Consider the following 21463-nt stretch of genomic DNA (forward strand, 5'->3'; position numbering starts at 1 on the left):
CACCACACCCAGCCAGTCCAGTGTTCCATTCAGTAAAGGTTTGTCCTAGCTTAACTTCTGCTGTCATTTCACACAGCCTGGAGTCTCCAGGAGCCTCAGTTGAGAGACTGGTCTGTGGCCATGTCTGTGAGGAACTGTCTGATTCATGTGGAGGGCCAGGCTTACTGTGGATAGTACCGTCCATCTCGGGCCAGGTGGTCTTGGGCTATGTGATAACAGTGAACCTGTGAGCAAGCCAGCAAGCAGCATTCTCCATGGGTTCTGCCCTCCTCTTGATGAGTTAGGACCTGGAAGTGTAGGCCAGGTAAACCCTCTTTCCCATGTTGTGTTTGGTCAGCGTTTATCCCTGCAACAGGAAACTAGAACAGTGGACATTCCTTGTGTGAAGAGACTCGGTGTGAGTTAACTTTCCCCCTTTGGTCATTGAGACAGGGCTACCACTGTAGCCCAGGCTGGCCACTAACTCATGGTAGTCCTCCTGCCGTAGCCTACAGAGTGTTAGGATTACAGGGATGAGCCAACACACCTGCCTGCTTTTTTAAATTATTAGCTCAAGCTTTCATTTACACAAAGAACTCGGGAGAGTGTCGGGGTGACAGATCTCCGTTGTTTTTATAAGTACTGTGGCTTCTGTCTTTGAAGATGTGTTTCCTTCCTCATTCTTTACAGCTGAAGACTTCCCTTAATCTATGACCGATTCTTTTCCTCAGATATAGAGACCATGGAAAACGTGAGGAAGAATTCTTTGTGAGCTCTTTTCTTAAACACTTTTGCTAGGAGAGATTTTTCTCAAGTTATAACATACGTGTTGGCAAACATGTCTTCATTTGTAGCATGGCTATCAAATCCAGAATGAAATTTAATCACACCCTTCCTGAAAATCTCTTATGGTACAAGAAGATTCATCATAAAATACAGCTTAAATGCCCAAATTTCTACTTATTTCCAGAGTTAAAAGGAAACTCCTGATTTGTTACATACATTTTTCCATGTAGTTTTCTGCACTGTACGCCTCTCACTGTGCATTCACATTCAGAAAGCTGAGTGAGAGTTGGGTGTGAAGTGAGAAGGGAATAGACAGTCTTCAGCTTTAGAAAACTCTTAGGAAGCCTTTGTAGGATTTCCTTGCCCCGAGGTTGTTTATCTTATTTATTATTACGTGTGTGTTTGAGTATTGAGCACGCCACAGCATGTGTAGAGGTCAGAAGACTAGAAGGCTTTCTTCTACAGAATTGTATTCTTCAATGGGAACTTTGAGTGCTGAGGTTATTTACATCTGTAACATCTAACTATGCACATAAACTTAGGATGTGTTTAATTGAAAGGTAAGCATGTTTAACTATATAGAGTGATGTGTCTGTATTGGGGCTGGAGAGATGGCTCAGCAGTTAAAAGCACTAACTGCTCTTCCAGAGGACCCATGCTCAATTCCCAGCAACCACATGGTGGCTCACAACTGTGTAACTCCCGTTTTAGGGGATCTGACACCCTCATACAGGCATAAAATACAAATAAATAAATTATTTAAAAAACTATAGAGTGATCAAGTTGTCATTCCAGTATTTAACAAAACACTAATGTCTTCCACAGAATCTACCCGTTACTCGAATTTTAGACAATCTCATGGAGATGAAGTCGAATCCTGTAAGTAGCAATTACATTATATAAATTCTTGGATGTATCAAACCAACTGAAAGGTGTTAATCCAGATTGACTCAGTTGTGCTCCTGATTACTACCAGTATATGAGAAAAAAAGTCCATGTTCTCAGTGGCATCTTTTAGCCATTATCATAGATACATAGAATTAGGTTTTTCTTGGCTGCTACAACCATTCTGACTAGGTCTCATCTGAATTAAATATATACTAAATGTTACATGTTTTAATGTTAATACATCCTAAAGAACACATTTCTATAAGTGAAAAAGAACCAGTGACCATCAGTTTGTATAATGTAAAGAGAAACAGACCAATTTAAGGAAATTAAATTAGGAGAGAAATACATAGTAAAACTTCTGAATATTTCAGATGGCACAAAATTCCTTTGGGCCAAACAAGTAAATCAAAACCAATTGTTGGCTGAATACACAGTAGACAGTTAGCATTTGCCTGACAGAGTTGTCCGAACTGTCTGCCCGTCGGCCGCTCACGGAGGTGGCTGTGAGAGCCGTCGGCGTGGTTCAGCAGTGGCAGCCAAGGCGGCGGTGGTTTGCACAGGAGTCAGTGCAGAGCAGCATCGCATCCTCACAACTCCTCCTTGAGGCCACTCTGCAATAGACCTGGCAGTAAGGCTGAGGATTTCAGACCTGAAAAAAAAATGAAAACAGAATATTGAGACCAGTGTGACTCCTTTAGTAATTGTTAAAACATGGTTATGGAAATTAGCAAAAACAATTTTTAAATTCACTCATGTGGAAACTAAAACCAGAAAATGTGCAGCTGCTATTATGAAAGTTTCTGAGAAATTATATGCTGTGATACAGGACTCTGTATAGAGGGAAGTGAAATACAGTGCAGTTGTAATTGACCGTCATCGTCTCCTGGACTAGGAGGCCCTTAAGAAGAGGTGTGCATTTATGACCAGTGGTCCTAGAAAATACTCCATTGCGGGCAGTGGACATCTGAAAGATGTCCCAAGCATACTAAAGGTCAGCATGCAAATGAATGCAAAAATCCAGATGACAAGAACATGCAGGGTTAGGGCCACTTAGGGTGATTTGATGTTCTGTGTAGACCAGTAACTCTAATAGCAGGTGCATGTATGTATGTGCCAGGAACCACTCAGCAAACTTACCTTATAACATTTAACCCTCAGTTAAACCACCTAAGAAAAGTGCTATTTTTATTATTCTCATTTTATAGATAAGGAAAAGGAAACACAATGAGGTCAGTTTACTTGCTAGGGGTTACACAGCTGATAAATAGCAATTTGGGGGTTTCCTGAGGGCAGAAATTCTACTATTATGCTGTGTTGGTTAGAGTGGGAACCATGTGCCTTCACAGACTCACAGAACTACAGAAGTCATTGCAGGTCATTTAACAGCAGAAGAAAGGTGACCAGGAGCTGGGTGGCTGCTTCATGCCACAGAGTTGAATCCAGTCCTGCTCCTTCTGCTCCTCCAGCTGCTCCTGCTGGCAGCCTCTCCTCCCACGTGCTGTATAATAAGCATGTGGATGGCTAAATTTGAGTGACTCTCAGTCAGCTGTTTCTCTGAGCTGTGCGAGTTTATCGATACTATTGAGTTTATAATTTAAAGCATTATAATTACAGACCAATCTTTTATTAATTAGAGGGGTTTATTTTTCTGTTTTGAAAGCATTTCATCATCGATGCATCTGCTATGTAAGGTAGCAATCTGCACTCCTATTCCTTCTTGTTCCTAGATGAACAAGGTGATTTGGAGACACTGAGGAAATAAGCAAAATTAGTAAGTTAGACCTGGCAGGTAATAGTGAATGAATGACTGTAGCATCTCACCTCAGATGCTTTAAAAGACTAGAGCCCGGACTGGGCATGTAGCTCAGCTGGCAGAGTGCTTGCCTAGCATGGACAGGCCCTGGTTGATCTCCAGGACCACATGAACCTACATAGTGACAGGTGCCTGTGCTGCCAGCACTCAGAAGGTAGGAGCAGGCAGATTTCTGGTTTGAGGCCATCTTTGCCAACACAGCTGGGGGCCAGGCTGTACTGTATAAGACGCCCTCCCTTCTACATTTTATTTTGTATGTGCCCACACGTGCAATGGCACATATATATTGTGGAGGCTCTCTCCTCCCATCAGGTGCGTCCTGGGGATCAAATGCAGGTCATCACGCTTAGCAGCAGCTAGTGTGACTTGCTGGTCCCTTATTAAGTGTTGTCCTCTGTGTTAATTAAGGTATGATCTCAGAGAGGCTTCGTCTTGTCTAGAAAGTCCAGCTGGGAGGGGTTTCTCAGGGAAGTGTTGGAGGATTCTGGCTACACTGGGGTGCTGTGTTGATTTAGAGTACTGACCACCAGGTACAGGACTGAGTATTGGAGGATTCTGGCTACACTGGGGTGCTGTGTTGATTTAGAGTACTGACCACCAGGTACAGGACTGAGTATTAGCAGCAGGTGTACTTTAGTTGTTTACTAGGTTTGGGGGCAGGCCCTGAATTGTCTGGTTGGTTCTACTATGGCACTTTAAAGACAGAGATCAGGAAGTAGTTATATCATGGAATAGCGGAGCTGTACTTCACAATTCCTTAATAGCAAGACACTTCCAATTTAAAATAAAATTCTACAACCTGTGGAGTCAGAGAAACTTGGAAAGCTAAAGGAGTCTGAGGCGAATCTCACCTGGACTAAATTGATGAGGCTCTTTTCAGTTTTTATTGATCCTATTTTATGTTAACATTCATATATCTATAGAAATCCTAATGCATTAGATGGTGAAATGTTGGCTACATAGACAGTTGATATCCACTATTATCTAATTTTTTAATTCTAGAATTGATCTGGTTCTGAAACTTGCATATAAAAGATGGAGCCTCTTATATGTGTTCTGTATACTCAGTAAAGTTATGACACAGAAAGACAAAGTCATAAACAAAAACCTTGGGCATTAAAATTACACTCGTAGGTGGTTCACATCCTAGAGTTCCTGTTTTTATTATTAAATATGTGACCTTAGAAAAGTAACATGATCTCCTGTTTTCCCAGTTTGCCCCTCTAAAACTGTGGGATAATAATAGGAACTGCAATAGATTGAGGATTAGTGCATGGTGTCATGTAATGCACTGAAAATCCAGCTTATTAACACAGAATAATGTCTGATTACAGATTAGAGACAGTCACTACACATTCTGTGAAATTGGAAGATTTCTTACAATAAAATACTGTGCCAAACTCTGACCTTCTAAACAGAAATCTCATGGTTATGGCAATGTGTTTTATTTTTGTTTTTAATAGGAAACAGATGATTATAGATATTTTGATCCCAAAATGCTACGGAGCAATGACAGGTAAGGAGGGGGCTTTTCTCCTGGGTGGTGTTTGGGGTCAGTTCCCTCGGGGAATGGAGTAGTGCTGTATTATAAGACAGCCTGCTTTCACTAAAAGTCTAACTGTGGGAGACCAGTTAAAAGGTGTGTATTTGAATCTCCTTCAGAGCTAATCACTGGTGATTCTGATTAGTATCTTGTTATTTTCCCTTAGTGTATACAGAGAAATAAATTTAGCTGTGTACTATTTATGAAATGGTGTTCTCATAAACAGAGTGGGGGACTTAGAGAAAGTGTTTTTAAATGAATATAGTTATTGGACTAAATGAAAAGAAAATAACTGTGTTGGAAACAGTTGTTTAAGGTGTTGGTTTGTTATGGCTGTGAAATCCATGTCCATGAGAAACATTTCTATAAAAGTATTTTATGGCAACAAAACCACTCACTGTATAGTTTTATGAAAGACACAGTATGGTAATTTACCTTGGTTATGTTACTTTTCAAGAGTTAATTCAGGGTAGTATGAAAAATAACCTAAAAGACAGATAACATTGAAGGAAATAACTGGATGTCCCTAGCACTAAAACTCTGGGAGCAAGTTTCTTGCCTGTTCCTGACTTGAAAGCTTCAGTACTTTGTACTTGCCCCTGTCTCAAGCATTCAGATCTTTGTGGGTTGTCAGGACCAAGGATCTAGCTGCTAGATTATTAGGTAATTCAAGTGTTGTTCTCTTTCCTGAACTTAGCACAAGTGCTGTTGCATAAGAACTGCTAATAATAACTGTCACTGGCAGGAGAGAAATCTGACAGCAAATTATAGAACAGAGGAATGGGGACTGACCACCAGGGGGACAGGGTTTTCTTTCAGGAGTGATAAGAATGTTAGATTGGAGAGTGATGTTTGTACATATACTAAAACCCATGAGCTTTGCTTCAAAAGAGGTCTGTCCTAGGAATTCTTCCTTGTGCTTGGCTAAGCAGGAGCCATAGAAGCTGAGGAGTGTTTCATCCTAAATGTAACATGTGATAACGAGAAGGAATGTTATATTGCTAAAACAAACAGGCTCACCGCGTTCTTTTTGCAGTCTTTTCCTGGGCTATCCTATCCCAAACCATGGTTATTAATAACTTGTGGTAAAGCGCTATTTAAGTCTCCTGTCTGCTTCAGTGGAACTGTTGAGAATTAAGATCAGGTGGACATCTTGCCATCTCTGTGGAGCATAGACTGTTTAAACAGGCTGTAGATGTGAGAAAAGATGGCAGAGATGGCTGAACTAAACAGTCCACATCGAGGAGGTGTAAACTCTCCTTACTGCACTGGACACTTCTGTGAATAGAGATCTGACATGTGAACACTTGGAAAGATGTTGAGTGCAGATTTCTTAGGTGCCAGTGAAGGATTTTTACAATCTGTGATGTGTGATCAGTAAGAAGCTAGAGCAGAGTGTAGATGTCTCCTCCCATTTCCCTTCCATCCTGAGGAAGAGGCCCACAGCTGTGTGATTGTTAGAGCGTGGTGAAAATGTCACTCGTGACCTGCTTTATTGCTTCACCTGTTCCCAACTTCCTTCCCTTCACATAGATCAGCCTTCTAGAATACATGTCAGAGTGGTCAGTAGGCTGTCCCATTCCCTTTTAGACATTGAGATATCTACCTTCTAGCTCCTTCCTCTACAAAACTGAAGAACCCCAGCTTCCCAAGAAGGTGGACCTGGAGTATCTTCTTAATGCTGCGCACAAGTGCACATGAACATGTATTTCCCATCCCCGTCTTACCTGTCATAGAAGCCAGCAATGAAATTTTCAGTGCCGTTTCTCTTTATTGCAGCTCAGTTCCTAGGAACAAAAATCCATTCCAAGAGGTAAGTTTTACGTAAAATTTCTCTGCTCCTAGAAAGATAATTTAACAGTAGTCCTGAGGCAGAACAAGTTTGTCATAAGCGTAGCTCGCTTGTGATCAGTGAACAGAACAGCCATTGAGGTAAATTCCACTCTGCACACCCAAGAGACTGCCTTCAAGTCCTCAGCACCTGTATTGCACTGGCTTTCTTCAGCTTAAGAATGACAGAATGGCAGAAAGGGGTCTTTTGGATAGCAATGAGGATTTTACATGTGGGATTTCGGTATTTGTGAAGATGTGACTATATGTTCATTTGAACTATATGTTCATATTGTCACTCATCTTGAGTGACATGTTGAAGTTGCACATTGGGTTTTCCAATGTTCCTGCCTATAGCAAATAGTAAAGATTGAGAACTACCCTTCAGTGAAAGCCCTGCGCTCGTTTGCTCTTACTTGACTGGTAATGCAGTTAGACCCTGACAGAGCACTGGGTTTGTGAGTGGAGCCTTCCGCAGTCTGGTCTCAGTCTCAGGACAGGCCCCAGACTAAAAGCCATGCTGCTTGAAAAATAAAATGCTTGTAAACCGTGTTCTCACCTTTCTCCTTCGTTTGCATTCTAGGCCATTGTCTTTGTGGTAGGAGGAGGCAACTACATCGAATATCAGAATCTTGTTGACTACATCAAGGTACAGTTGGGTTGTCTCACTCTGTCACTTGGTGGTATCATTTTCATTGTCCAGCACCTATCCTGACCTCTGCACAACTACTTTCCAAGAGGTGGTTTTTAAGTTCTGTGTGTGGGCAAGACACAGTGGCCCAGGCCTGGAATCCAGGAGGATCACTTGAGCCCAGGAGTCCAGGGCAAGTCAAGGCCACATGGCAAGATCTCATCTCTTACAACAATAATAAAAATTAAAATGCTATATACAGAGAAAATTACCTATTTGATTATTTTCCTATCATACTCATTTTTCTACTGAAATTGTACTGGACTAGAAAATAATATATCATATTGATATTTAGTATTTGGGTGCTCTCGTTACGCTTTAACTGTTTAGAGATCTCAAGCTTCTCTTCTGAGTATTGTCTCCCTTGAGATAATTTATAGAATTCATTTATCTGACTAATACATGCTTTACATTTCAATTGAATTAACTTAAATCAGCCACATACTTGTAAAAAGTATTTAAGGTAGCAAATTAGAAATGATGGAATCCTACTTTAAGCTATGAATGACAGAAAACTAAAAATACATGAAGCAGGAAGCCTAATTTGAAGACAAAAAAAAAAAAAACAACTATAGGCTGGAGAATTAGCTAATGTTATAAAATAAATGACATTTTATAATTATTCCGTTATTGTTGAGGTATGATCGGTCATTCTTTATGTCCTCATTACAATGGCATTAATGGAAACTATGGTATAACCGGGAATACATAACTCCCAGGAATCTGACTGGATAGATTGTCTTCAATTATGAGCACTAATGTATTTTTAAGAATCAGATCAGGGGTCCCTAGTCTTGCACAAGAAAGGGCTTCATTTTACATGCACACATACGTGCAGGCTCAAGGACAGGTTTGTACTAGAATATTTGGTAAGCTAATTTTTTTTAAATCACCTGGTTTGCCAGCTAATGCAGATGATTAGTGTTTGCTGCTCACTGTCTTCCTGCTATGTAGATGCTATGAAAGACTTTTTTTTTTTTTTTTTTTTTTTTTTGTTTTTCGAACAGGGTTTCTCTGCGTAGTTTTGCCTTTCCTGAGCTCACTTGTAGCCAGCTGGCTCGAACTCACAGCGATCGCTGCTCTGCTCCGAGTGCTGGGATTAAAGGCGTGCGCCACCACCGCCCGGCGCTATGAAAGACTTAAGAACATGGAGCTGCATCACTTGAGAACGCTGAGCCCAGCTGGGCAGAGGGCAGGGAGGTAGAGCAGGTATCTCAGCTGGCCTGCTGCAGCCCTGTCCAGATCTGAATGAAGAGGTAGGATCCAAGTGCTGTGCTAGGATCCAAACAGATCAGGGCAGCCCACACTGATGTGCCAGCATTGCGTGCTAGGAACTGGAAAGATTCATGGTTTGCGACCAATTTCTGTCAGTCTCTTGGTTTCTGCTATTGAACCACATATGAAGCCTGATTTTGTCTACATGTCCAGAAAGAAATAAGTGCCTTCCACATGAATAAGACCAGGGTTCTTCCTAATTAAGCACGTGTGGAGTATTTCTTGGTGAATGAGATGTGTCCTGTACTCCTGGGATGATATTTTGACCGATTATCTGCCCTGCTATCGGTGGCTCTTGCAGGTTTATTCTGTTTGGCATCAAGAACCCAGCCATATGACCTTTGGTACTTGATGTGTGTACCATCCCTTCCCCTTTGTAATGTAACTAAGCTGCTGCTCTTGTTCTGTTTGTTCCCGGAGATGGGCCAGCTAGGACTGGGGTGTGTTTGTGTTTCATTTTTATTTATTTTTACGGGTGTGGGTGTTCTGCCTGCATGTATGTCTGTGCACCACACTTGTACAGTGCCTGCCGAGGCCAAAACAAAGCAACAGAGCCCCTGGCACTGGAGTTACAGACAGTCCTGAGCCGCCAAATGGTGCTGGGAACCATACCCAGGTCCTCTGCAAGAGCAGCAGGTGCTCTTAACTACAGGTCCATTTCTCTAGTCCCAAGGACTGGACTTCTGGTTGGTTGATTGGTTGGTTGATTTTTGTTAATTTATTTGCTTTAAAATGGGGCCTCACACTGAGCTGGAGCTGAACTGGAACTCAAGGCAGTCCTCCTGGCTCAGCCTCACAAGTGCTCTGCTCACAGCCTGCCACCACACCCTGCTTTAAGTCATTGACTGAGCCAATGTTTATTCTGTTTACACATCACAGGAAAATTATTTCCTCTTGTGCATGAAACCACAATCTTGTTTCTTGATGGATTAGCAAATTAATTTGATAGAAATTTTGCACATTGTAAACTCAGCTCGATGACATAATTAAAGAATATGGGCATAAAGAACCTCACCAGGTGTGGTTGTGAAACCTACAACCCCAGCTCTCAGGAGGCTAGGGCAGGAGGATAGAGCGTTCAAGGCCAGCCTGGCCTAAAATAACAAGATCCTGTCTCAAAAGAAAAATAAGTAAGTAATGAAATATTTGCCTGAATTCTCTAGTAGAGAAATTTTGTGTTTGCTTCCTAATATTCTGTCAACTTCAGAAATAAAATTCAGGGTTACAGTATAGAATGGGCTGCATTAACAGTACTGTATTACACAGTGTTTAGAATGGGCTGCATTGACAATACTGTATTACACAGTGTTTAGAATGGGCTGCATTAACAGTACTGTATTACACAGTGTATAGAATGGGATGCATTAACAGTACTGTATTAGACAATGGGACTGAAAATACAAGCCCACATCATCTTGCTTTCAGCATCAAAATTCTCTTAGTATTTTCTTCAGGGAACACAGATCATACCTTGAAACAGTATTCATCTAAGATTGTATAGACAGCTGTTGGTCCTATGAAAGATAACAATATCAGCATGCCATGATATACTACTTTTTGAAGGAAGAAAAAAGCATGTTTGTGCCCATTTCACCACTTTATTCCTGTTTGTTTAGGCAGTTTAGGGGACACACATGCACACATACACACACACACACACACACACACACACACACACACACGGACACGGACACGGACACACGGACACATACTTTAAATCTAACACCACCACTGGACAAAAGCCTTTCAAGAATAGCCCTCTCAGCTGGGCGGTGGTGGCGCACGCCTTTAATCCCAGCGCTCAGGAGGCAGAGCCAAGCGGATCTCGTTGAGTTCGAGGCCAGCCTGGTCTACAGAGTGAGGTCAGGACAAGAATAACCCTCTCCCCAGAACACCCAGCAGGCTTTTTTCCCTGAGAATGCATATACTGTCTCTTGTTCACGGTTATATCTGAATTCTGTGTCTGCTTTTTACAGGCAAAGCAAGGCAAACATATTTTATATGGCTGCAGTGAGCTTTTCAATGCCACACAGTTCATAAAGCAGGTAACGTGTGCCTTTTTAGTTTGTTTTCTTAACATAACACCAGTTGATGTTGGGTCTCTCCCCTTTGAAAACTGTCACTTATTCAACTGAATTTAAATCAGCTTAAACTTTCCTCTAGCTGTAAGTTTCACCATGGATATAAAGACAATTCTGGTAAGTAACATTAACAAAGGTTAATAATCCAGTAGGCCAGATTGAATTTAGCATTTCCTATGTTATCCAGATGTCTGGCATTGCCAGACACATCATATTTGGGCCTCAGAATTCCTTTGTTGATCAATAGTATATGCTCAGTTGATAGAATTATGTTCACTTTGAAAGTTAATGGCAGCTCTAGCTGAGAGGGCCCATTTCCATCTAGTCCTTTGAGCATCATTCCCACTAATGTTCTCAGTAAGTATATTGATTTTAGCATAGCCTGATCAATAATGGGGCTATAGGTAAAGGAGATGCAGCCTCACATTATCACCCTCAGCCCCCTGGAGTTTCCTAAGATTTTAGAGATGAACTCGGGCCAAGCCAGGATTCATGGCTTTGATGATGAAAAGAACTTGAGAACTAGCTGGGTGGTGGTGGTGGTGGTGGTGGTGGTGGTGGTGGTGGTGGTGGTGGTGGTGGTGGTGCACGCCTTTAATCCCAGCACTCAGGAGGCAGAGGCAGGTGGATCTCTGTAAGTTTGAGGCTAGCCTGGGCTACAGAGTAAGTTCCAGGACAGCCAGGACAGTTTCACAGAGAAACCCTGTCTCAAAACAAACAAACAAACAAACAAACAAGCAAAAAAAAAAAAAAAAAAGAACTTGAGGACTAATGAGCTTGTGAAGCAAGAGTTGGAGATTCTGTGACAGATATTTACAGCAGGGAAGCATGGGGTCAGACAAAGACGTGTTCAGAGTAGAGGGGACACCCCTGGGAATGTGGGATGACGTGTCAGAGATGAGTCACAGAAATCACAGAGCAAGGTGTGGCATTTTTTCTAACAAAATACTTTATTCTCTGAGAATTTCATGCATGTGTGCATGCACTTTGGTCACGTCCAACAGTATCCTTACCCTTGTGGCTTTCACGTTTTTAACCTTAGTGGAAAGTTTCCAGCACACAGAAAGTTGAAGAGAATTTGCAGTTTCGGTAACCAAGGAGACTCAGTGGGTATCTTTTCAACGAACCAGCTGTTGTCATGTTAGTTCTCAGTTCTTTTTCTTGTCTTGTTGGATTTTACTCTCTAATGTTTTGTTTAATTGCTTTAATTTTGTTCTTCTCCTGGCCTTCCTAAACCGGAAGTCTAAGTTCAGCTCTAATCTAAAACTCAGTATTTAAACTGTAAGGTGTAAATGCCCGCACCCGGGTCAGCTTATTCAGTAAACGTTTCTGGGCTTTTATTAAGTTTGAAATATTCTGTAATCACGTTGTGATTTATTTTGTAGCCCAAATACTGTAGGTCTGTTATTTAAACATCCTGATGTTTCTGCAATGTTTCTGTATGTATCAGTTCCCTTGTAGTCATAGAACATACTCACCTGTGTTAATGGACCACAGGTCCTTTTATGGCCCCGCATACGGTCTGTCATGCTGTTTTCCACATGTACTTTAAAAGAATGAGCTGGGTCAGGGTAGCACTACTCAGGTTCTGTGTTGTTTGGTTGTTTTTCCCTGTCCTTCCTATCCTGTGATGAGAGGTATTCGGATTGCTAACTCGGAACCGAATGTGGTGGCCCTTGCCTATTTTCCAGCCTTCCAGAGCAGATGAGTTTGAGCTGGGTAGTGGGAGCCTGTCTCCAAAAAGGTGCTAATTAGAATTATTGAATTCTCTTTCTCCTTTTAGCCCTATCAATGGCTGCATTGGGTTTTGTTTTGTTTTTGTTTTTGAGACAGGGTCTTATGTAGCCCAGGTTAGCTTTGGACTCAGTTTTCTTTCTCCTCTTTTTTTGGGACTCTGTTTACAACTCTGTTCCCAGAATTCGAACAGTGCTAGAAAATTCCTGTTGCCTAGTGATGCTGGTGTAAGCAGACTTACTGTACTGCTAGCCACGGAGAAGTGTAACACATGCAGTTTGCATGGCAGTTAATGATAGTAAATGCTCAACTCAAGTGCAGCTCAAGCAGTGAATGTTTTAAACGTCTGCAGTGAATCTCCTGAGCTTTCACGTACTGGGCCCCTGGCCCCCAGTCCTGTGAGCTCCACGCGTGGTGACTGCCTGATAAAGATCTACCACTTGTAATCTTGTTTGTGTGGATACAGGCATACAGCTGTAATTCAGTGTAAAGATTAGTATAAAGGTTACTTTGGCGTTTGTGCGCTCGTGAGGCCAGAGGCCGGCATCAGTGTCTTCCTCATTAACTCACCTAGTGCCTTTGGGCCGAGCTCTTTGATCCAGTCCAGCGGTCGCCGATGCACTGCACTGGCTCGTCAGTGAGACGCAGTAGTGCTGAGAGGATTGATGCGGGCCACCACACTCAGCTCTTCCAGTGTGCGGAGGATCTGAACTCGGGTCCGTCCTGAGGTTTGCACAGCGAGCGCGTCACTGACTGAGCCGTCTTACCACCTCACTTCTTACCTTTATACTGTGCGTTTACTGTGCTTAGGCGTTGTTACAACTGCAGACAGAATAGAGCAACTTACTAATTAGATGTACAGTCTTGGAGCAATAGTATTTCATTTACAACGTAGGTGTGGAGTAGGCTTACACCATGTAGGTTCTCTGAGTACACTCCGGGGTTTTCTTGATGCTGAATTCACCTTACTGATGCATTTCACAGTGTGTCTGGTCATGGAGTGAGTACGTGTTGTATATATTGGCTCATAAATTGCTAAGGATTCTGATTCTCAGAGTGAACCATTTGTTTTCTCTCTCCCCATTTTAATGAATCTTTCTTCCATTTCTCTTCTCTTTAAATAAAGTAGTTAGCAGTTCCAGAATTCTCATTTGAATTTTTTTCTTCTTTTTTAGTTCTTCTCTGCTAATATTTTTTTCACTCTTTGTGAGCATTTTTTTTTTTTTACTTCACTAATGGTAATTATTGATGCTTTTTTTTTTTGAGGTTTTTTTTTTTTTTTAAGACAGGGTTTCTCTGTGTAGTTTTTTTGGTGCCTGTCCTAGAACTCACTCTGTAGACCAGGCTGGCCTGGAACTCAAGAGATCCACCTGCCTCTGCCTCACAAGTGCTAGGATTAAAGGCGTGCACCACCACTGCCTGGCTAATTATTGATGTATTTAAGAACCTTGTTAATTGAAAATTGTGGGTTGTTAGAACATGTTGAATTTTCCTGTTATTTTTTTTAATTGCCTTGCTTCCTGAGCATCATAGATTTGTGTTTTGATGAATGAATGCCATTTCTCTAAAGAGTCCAGACTTAGGGATTTGTTAAGCAGTTATTTGGTTGGACTCAAACTTTGTCGTTTTCCCGTTTCTCTTTCTCTTTCCTCCTTTATCCCTCCCGTGTATCCCAACCCCACCCTCTTGGCTCTTTCTCAGACTCGTGGCCTTTGACCTATTGTTGCTCCATACATCCAAACTCATTCTCATTCTCTCTCCTGAAAGTCTGTGAAATTACTTGTACGTTTGTGATTTCAGGGCTCAGTGAGGTTCCCCCATAAATTGTTTCTTCAGTAGCAGCTCAAATCTCAGTCTCTCCCATCCAGGAGAAATCGATGGTTTTGTGGTAAATTCAGGAAGAGTGTGCGCACACACTGCTCTGTCAGGTTCGTGTGCACACGCACTGCTCTGTCAGGTTCGTGTGCACACACACTGCTCTCTGAGGTTTCTTCCTTTCTTGTTGTCCTCTACACTCTGCTCGGAGTCTTCAGGCAAGATGATCAGTGCAGGATTTCTGTCAGAGGTCCGCCTGCCTTGTGCAGCACCAGCTCTGGCCTACTTTCAAACCAAGAGCCCCCAAACCAGGGGTCGCCTACTGTTTCCCGCCTCGACTTAAGTCACCTGTAGAACCTTCTCGTCTTAAGAGGTTCACCGCGGCCTCTGGGGAGTTGACCTCTGTGGATTTGCTAAAGACGTAACACTGTTGCCTGTGGAGAGTTGCTCTAATAGGAGTTTATCCGGCCTTCTCAAGCTGAAAGTGGGTTTGTTTGCTGCCTCTAGTGATCTTTGAGGAATATGAAAGCATGTGGCGCACTGTCAGCACTGACATTTCTCTTTACAGTTTCATTCTGAGTTTAATGTCAATCACTTGTAATGTTTACATTTCTGTGCCATGACAGTGTAACATTTGGAAAGCATATGTTAAATTAGGTTGTTGAAATTTACTGTTATAGGAATATGTAGTAAGCAGGAAAGTTTTTGCGATTCAAAAATGGACAATTATATGTATAATTTTTTTCTTTCATTTTAGCTGTCACAACTTGGACAAAAATAACACAGAAGAACCGTCAGGGGTGATCAGTTTGGATAGATGTCAAAGGAGCCAGATGTGTCCTCCATAGCAGTGCCCTAACAGTGCAACCTGTCAGAATCATTAATTTTTAAATAAATTCTATATACTTCATATACTGTGTACTGATTAAAATAATAAACCATTTCAGAAGTAACTTGGCTTATTCTTGTTTGACAAGTGAAAACATACATGGGAAACAAGGAAAGCCCTATGGACAGATCCTAAAATAAGGTATGGTATCAGTTGAAGTGGGTACAAGTTCATGTTGTCACACACTCCAGTGCTACTTGAGGAATCCCCTACTTACATTTTCATTGTAACACTGTCTTCTCCGGTGGTTTCCCACATTGCTTCTGGATTTTTAAGTGGAAGTTTTAAAACCACTTTAATATATCTTCTTCCTCTGGCACACCTATTTACATTGTCAGTAAAGACTGCTGTTTATAGAGTGTAGATAGGGTAACATGTGTTTTGTGATGGACAAATCCAAAACATTCATTCCTGAGAGTTCTGAGTAGGGAGTAGAAATGTGCAGCACCAGCAGAGAAGAATGGTTACTCACTTTAAATCAGACACTAGGAATCAGGGCACTGAGGTTTGATTGTACCAATAGTTAGTCTGGAGTAAGACCTGGGTAATGAAACACCCATTTCAGGAGGTAAAGGTACAGCAGAAATGTCTGCAGAACAGTTTGAAAATATGTATTAATAAACTTTCTGCACTCACTTAACTGAATAAGAAATTCTTCAATACATCTACAAGACATTTTAAAATGATCTTGCCATGAAGCCATTGGGGTAAACGAAATCATTCGTAGCCTTTTCATATCACCATTTACATTAGGAACTGGTAACTAATGGTTCAAAAGACTGTGTTAGAAATTAGGGGCATAACTTCCAACTCATTATGAGAAAACTTTGAAGTGAATGGCTGCAAAACACCACACTAAAATGCACTGTTACAAGTAAAGAACTTACGTCATCTTAACAGTTCAGAAGCACAGTTAAAATGAGCAGGAAACTGGCTGGTACTGTCCATCATGAATTAGAGAAATAAAAATTTTAATGACAAAAAATGACCAGAGAGATGCCGTAGCGGATGAGGTACCCGCCGCCAAACCTGATGGTCTGAATTAGATCCCAAGGAGCCACATAGTGAAGGAGAGAACTGATCTCCAAAGCTGTCTTCTGACCTCCATGTGCACACAACACATTTTTTTAATGTAAGAATGTTTGAATATGGGGGAAAAAGGAAGTGCTAAGACAGAGTCGGTGACCGAGGGCTGTGTGCCACATTCTGTCCTCTCAGAACTCGTGAGCACTGACCCACGATGAGACTAAGACAGGGCTCTTAGTGGGTTATAACAATTGCGTTTAAATGAACTCAAAAGAATGAGATACAATATAATTTAAAAAACCAGATACTGATCCTCTAGGGCCAGTAACAGGAAACACCATCTCCCCCTCATCCACAGTGAGGCTTCACCAGAGGCCAGCCCCGGCAACACTTTGGTCTTGAAATGTAAGAAAATATCTGTTAGGACAATCAAGTGTGCTATTTTGTGAAGGCAAACTGAGCTGGCTGATGCAGAAAAGCACAAACTTAGGGCAAACCTGATGGGAATAATGTGAGAAGACACAAAACCTGGTGTCAGGGTAAAAAGAGGCATCAGCCCTAGGCCCGCAGATGCTAGGGAAGTGCGGGGAAGCCTGTGCTCTATGCCAGGATAGATGGCAGCCTCCAAACCTACCCAGCATGGATCATTCTTAAACTGAACGGAGCACATGGAACAGCTGCCTTTAAGATACCAGAAATTAACAAATCTTGTCGACCCTGCAGAGAGAAAATGGGGAGGGTGAGGAGATCACCCCACGTCCATGTCAGAGGTCAGCATAGCTAGAAATCATTAGTCTCGCTTGTTGAGGCCATTCTGAGAGTCCAGAGAAACGGGGATGGCCATGCCACTCAGAGAGAAGAGCTGCACAGCTCGGGTCAGCAGAAGGACCTCTTGCTCAACAGAGGACTTGTCTATCCGGGAAGAAGGTATCCGACTTTGCACATACACACACCGCAGTGCTGGGAACTGAACTTGAGTCCTCTGCAAGAACAGTGCATTCCCGGCTGAGCCATCTCTCTCCAGCCTACATAAACATTTTTCAAGAATATTTACTAAAATATACCACATCCTGGGACTTTCAGTATGTTTTTTTTTTTTGTTTATTGAAATTTTAAAATAAATCAACTATAGAAATCTAAAGCAATTTTTACACGTTAGTCCCCTAGAAAACAGGCCCAGACAAGGACCGGAGTCAGTTTAGGGACTTGATCAGCACCTGTGGGAGAAGGGTGGGGTGCAAGAGGAAGGTGGCCATCTGAGGCACCGCACACACACAAGAAACTTCCAAATTAAGTTGAAGCTTGACCTTTTTTTCCACAAGTAGTCACTGACACACTGTTGGATTGCTTTTGGCTTGGGGTGGTTCCCTGAAGGAAAATTGGCCAGTGTGGTACTGCAAAAGTTGTGATCCAACATGCATGAAATGGGGAGGGAAAAGAATTGCCTAGAAGTAGGTGAAGTTGCAGAGAGCATGACATCAGCATCCTCTCACCTTGTCTACACCAAAGCCACACCATGTCCTACTGAAAGTAAGTAAAGCGTGGCTTCCAGAGAAAATGACCGGAGACTTGCCAACCGAAGGGTTCAGCTACTGAGGAGCTAAACCATACCCCATCTCCTCAGTAATGGAGACGTTCACACAGCTAACATTTGCTCAGAGCACCTTTATCAGGTAAAAACTACACCAAAGGTATAGGGATAGCCATTCCAAAGTAACGGAAGGAAGTAGCTTTACTAATACGCGTATAACATATTTTCAAACCTACAGCCACCTACAGGCCCCTTCTGCACATTTCCAGCCACCCACTTGGTACCCAGACTTCTCACATCCTCTTCCAGGGTCCAACTGAGTGTGGTCCCCTGATCTCCCTAACCACACCTTATCCTCAACCTGCCAGATCTAGCCTGGGTTTCACAACCAGTGTGCCTGCCTGGTCTGGCCTTCCCTGCCTGCACCACACAGAGCTCTATGCTTGGGCTAGGACCTCCCTGCCTAACCCCCCAAGCAAAGGACAGTCCCCTCCATGCTGTATCCAACCTTTCCACCCAGCCAGGACTCCCCCCACATTCCAGGCTTAGAACAGGAGGCACATCCCATACACCAGCCCAGCAGCCTCTGTCCACATGACTGTTCCGCCCAAGCCCACACATCCCCTCTTCCTAAGCTGCTCTCTCTGTAACAAACTCAGAACTAACAAAAGAAGTCGGCATTCCCAGATCCCATCACAAATAAAAAAAAACAAAAATGCCAGCTACAGGGAAGCTCCAGCCAGTATCATCGCTCTAAAACCTGCCAGTCCTGTAGATATGAACGCCAATGACAATTGCTGAGATTAATTCCAGAGCAAAGAATTTAAAAGAACAATCAAAAACCTCATCAAAAAATTCATGGAATTTAAGTAAAACACAAAGAGCTCAATGAAATTAAGGAGAACGAGCTTTAAGGAGAATAAACGCCTGAGTGATGCTCGAGAAAGGATGAGGCTGTTTGTTGTTGTTTTGTTTTTTTGAGACAGGGTTTCTCTGTGTAGCTTTGTGCCTTTTCCTGGAACTCACTCTATAACCCAGGTTGGCCTCGAACTCACAGAGATGCCTCTGCCTCCTGAGTGCTGGGATTAAAGGCGTGTGCCACCACCGCCCGGCAGCGGCCGCTATTTTTAAAATACAAAAGCAATGAAAAACAAAAATAAGGCTGCTAGAAATGACTGAAACAATCCAACACTTGAGAATAGGATTCAGACAGCAGGTAGAAACTGAAGAAGAGTTGAGCTGAAATGAAGACGGAATTGAAAAACCCAGTAGCTCAACTAGAAAACTCAAAAGTCTTGTGAGTAGATTGAGTCCAGCGGAAGACGGAATATCAGGACCCAGAGATAAAGTAGAAGATCTAGAACAAGTAAGAAATATTTAACACACACACACACACACACACACACACACACACACACAAAGGAAAACAGGAAACGTGGGACGTCGTGAAGGAAAACAAACCGTGAAAAAAAAAAAAAACCTTTGAGTTACAGACATAAATGAAAAAGAAGAATCAATGGTATAGACCAGATCTTCAACAAGATAACAAAAGAAAACTTCCCCAGACTAAGGAAAGACACCCACATACAAATACAAGTAGCACACAGAACACCAGATGGACAAGATCAGAAAAGAATCCTCATGGCACATTGTCGTTAAAACACTAAGTATACATAACAACATGAAAGCAGCAAGAGAAACATACACACACACACACACACACACACACACACACACACACACACACACAAGTCAAATATAAATGAGAATTCATCATAATAACAGCTGATTTCTCAATGGAAACTTTGAAAGCCAGAAGAGCCTGGGGCAGTGGATTCTAAGTCCTAAATACTATGACAGCCTAGAAATATACCCAGCAAAACTATGTACCTTAACTGAGAGAGAGAGAAACAACACCTTCCCATGTCATAAACAGCCCAAATGAATTATATCCAACAAACCAAACTAAAGAAAATACAGGAAGCGTTTTCGGCTGAGGAAATGAATGAGAGCACAGCGGAGAAATGGTGGAAAGAAATCTGAAGCCATAAAAATACCATCAAGAACATGAAAAAAAAATCAATAACATCATGACCACAATTAACACACACATTTCAATTTTAACTTTAAATACCAATAGCCTTAATTTTCTAATCAAAAGATATACCGACTGAATGGATCCAGAAACAAAAATCCATCTATCTGCTGCCTACAAGAAACACACATGTTGTTTGTTTGTTGTTGGTGGTTTTGTTTTTGTTTTTTGTTTTTGTTGTTGTTGTTGTTTGTTTTGTTTTGTTTTGTTTTTCAAGACAGGGTTTCTCTGTGTAGCTTTGCGCCTTTCCTGGATCTCGCTCTGTAGACCAAGCTGGCCTCGAACTCACAAAGATCCGCCTGCCTCTGCCTCCTGAGTGCTGGGATTAAAGGTGTGCGCCACCACCGCTCAGCCACACATCTTGGTTTTAAAGATAGGCACCACCTTAGAGTAAAAGGTTGGACAAAAGTACTCCAACCAAATGAGACCAGGGAGCCAGAAGGTGTCGCTATCCTAATGAATGACAAAATAGACTTTAAAACTTAACCTGGAGAAATAAAGAGGGACACTTTATTCTACTCAAGAGAACAGTTAACCAAGAAGACATTACTATCCAAAACATAAGTACACCAAGCTCTGGGGTGTCCAATTTTATAATAAAAAAATCAACTACTGCATTTAAAGACAGACTAACATCAATCCATTAAGAGTAGGTGATTTCACTACATACAGCCCATGCTGTTACCTTTGCTTGCCCCCGAGAGGTAGAAGGTAAGTCTCCATTGATGAAGACACCATGCTCTTCAGACATAGGGTGCAGAGACCCCTGAGCTGGAAGCAACTGGAATACCTCCTCCCTAAGGACTAGTTTTGATGGTACCAGAAGGCACTGTACAAGCTTCCAAAGGAGGGGGAAATCAGCAATCCTACCCAGCTGTGCCACCTGTAAAGCACATCTGTGATCAGCTTATGGGTGCAGCAGGGGTTAACCAACAGCTCTCTAATTGGACTTAAGACATGCTCAACAAAAGGGAAACCATGCCTGTTACTGGAAAACCAGCTAACTATTCAGTACTAGTGAAGTGGATATTGGAGGAGACTGTAACCACTACTAAACCAGCAAAATCCCTCACATCAGGGCTGGAGAAATGGATTAGTGGTTAAGAGCACTGGCTGCCCTTCCAAAGGTCCCAGGTTCAATTCCCAGCACTGACATGATAGCTCACAACTGTCTGAAACTCCAGTTCCAGGGGATCTGACACTCTCATACAGACATACATGCAGGCAAAATATCAATGCACATAATAAATAAATAAATCTTTAAAATCCCTAGCATCAATCTGAACATTTCTCCTTATACCCCTCATCAAGGGAACTTCTCTTTGCAACAGAAGGAGACCAGTACAGAAAACCACAACAATCAAAATACACAGTTGTGGAGCCCAGTCCCAGTGGACCCAGACAATCCCAGACTTAAGGCTCAGGGAACATTGCAGAAGAGAGAGTTGTAAGATTCTAAGAGCCGGATGTTCAGGGAGCTTGCT

General features: G+C 42.1%; 1 protein-coding gene across 1 annotated transcript in view; it reads left to right on the plus strand.

Annotated features, from left to right (window-relative positions):
- Positions 1 to 15391, plus strand: part of Scfd1 (sec1 family domain containing 1) — an 83298-nt gene extending 67907 nt beyond the window's left edge. The window contains exons 20-25 of the mRNA XM_028869672.1: positions 1591 to 1644; positions 4933 to 4985; positions 6792 to 6825; positions 7426 to 7491; positions 10785 to 10853; positions 15196 to 15391. Of these exons, the coding sequence (XP_028725505.1) occupies positions 1591 to 1644; positions 4933 to 4985; positions 6792 to 6825; positions 7426 to 7491; positions 10785 to 10853; positions 15196 to 15219 (300 nt within the window). The 3' untranslated portion in view covers positions 15220 to 15391. The remainder of the gene's footprint in view (positions 1 to 1590; positions 1645 to 4932; positions 4986 to 6791; positions 6826 to 7425; positions 7492 to 10784; positions 10854 to 15195) is intronic.
- Positions 15392 to 21463: the final 6072 nt, after the last annotated feature.

Source organism: Peromyscus leucopus, chromosome 14 (genome assembly GCF_004664715.2).
Source record: "Peromyscus leucopus breed LL Stock chromosome 14, UCI_PerLeu_2.1, whole genome shotgun sequence".
NCBI lineage: Eukaryota > Metazoa > Chordata > Mammalia > Rodentia > Cricetidae > Peromyscus > Peromyscus leucopus.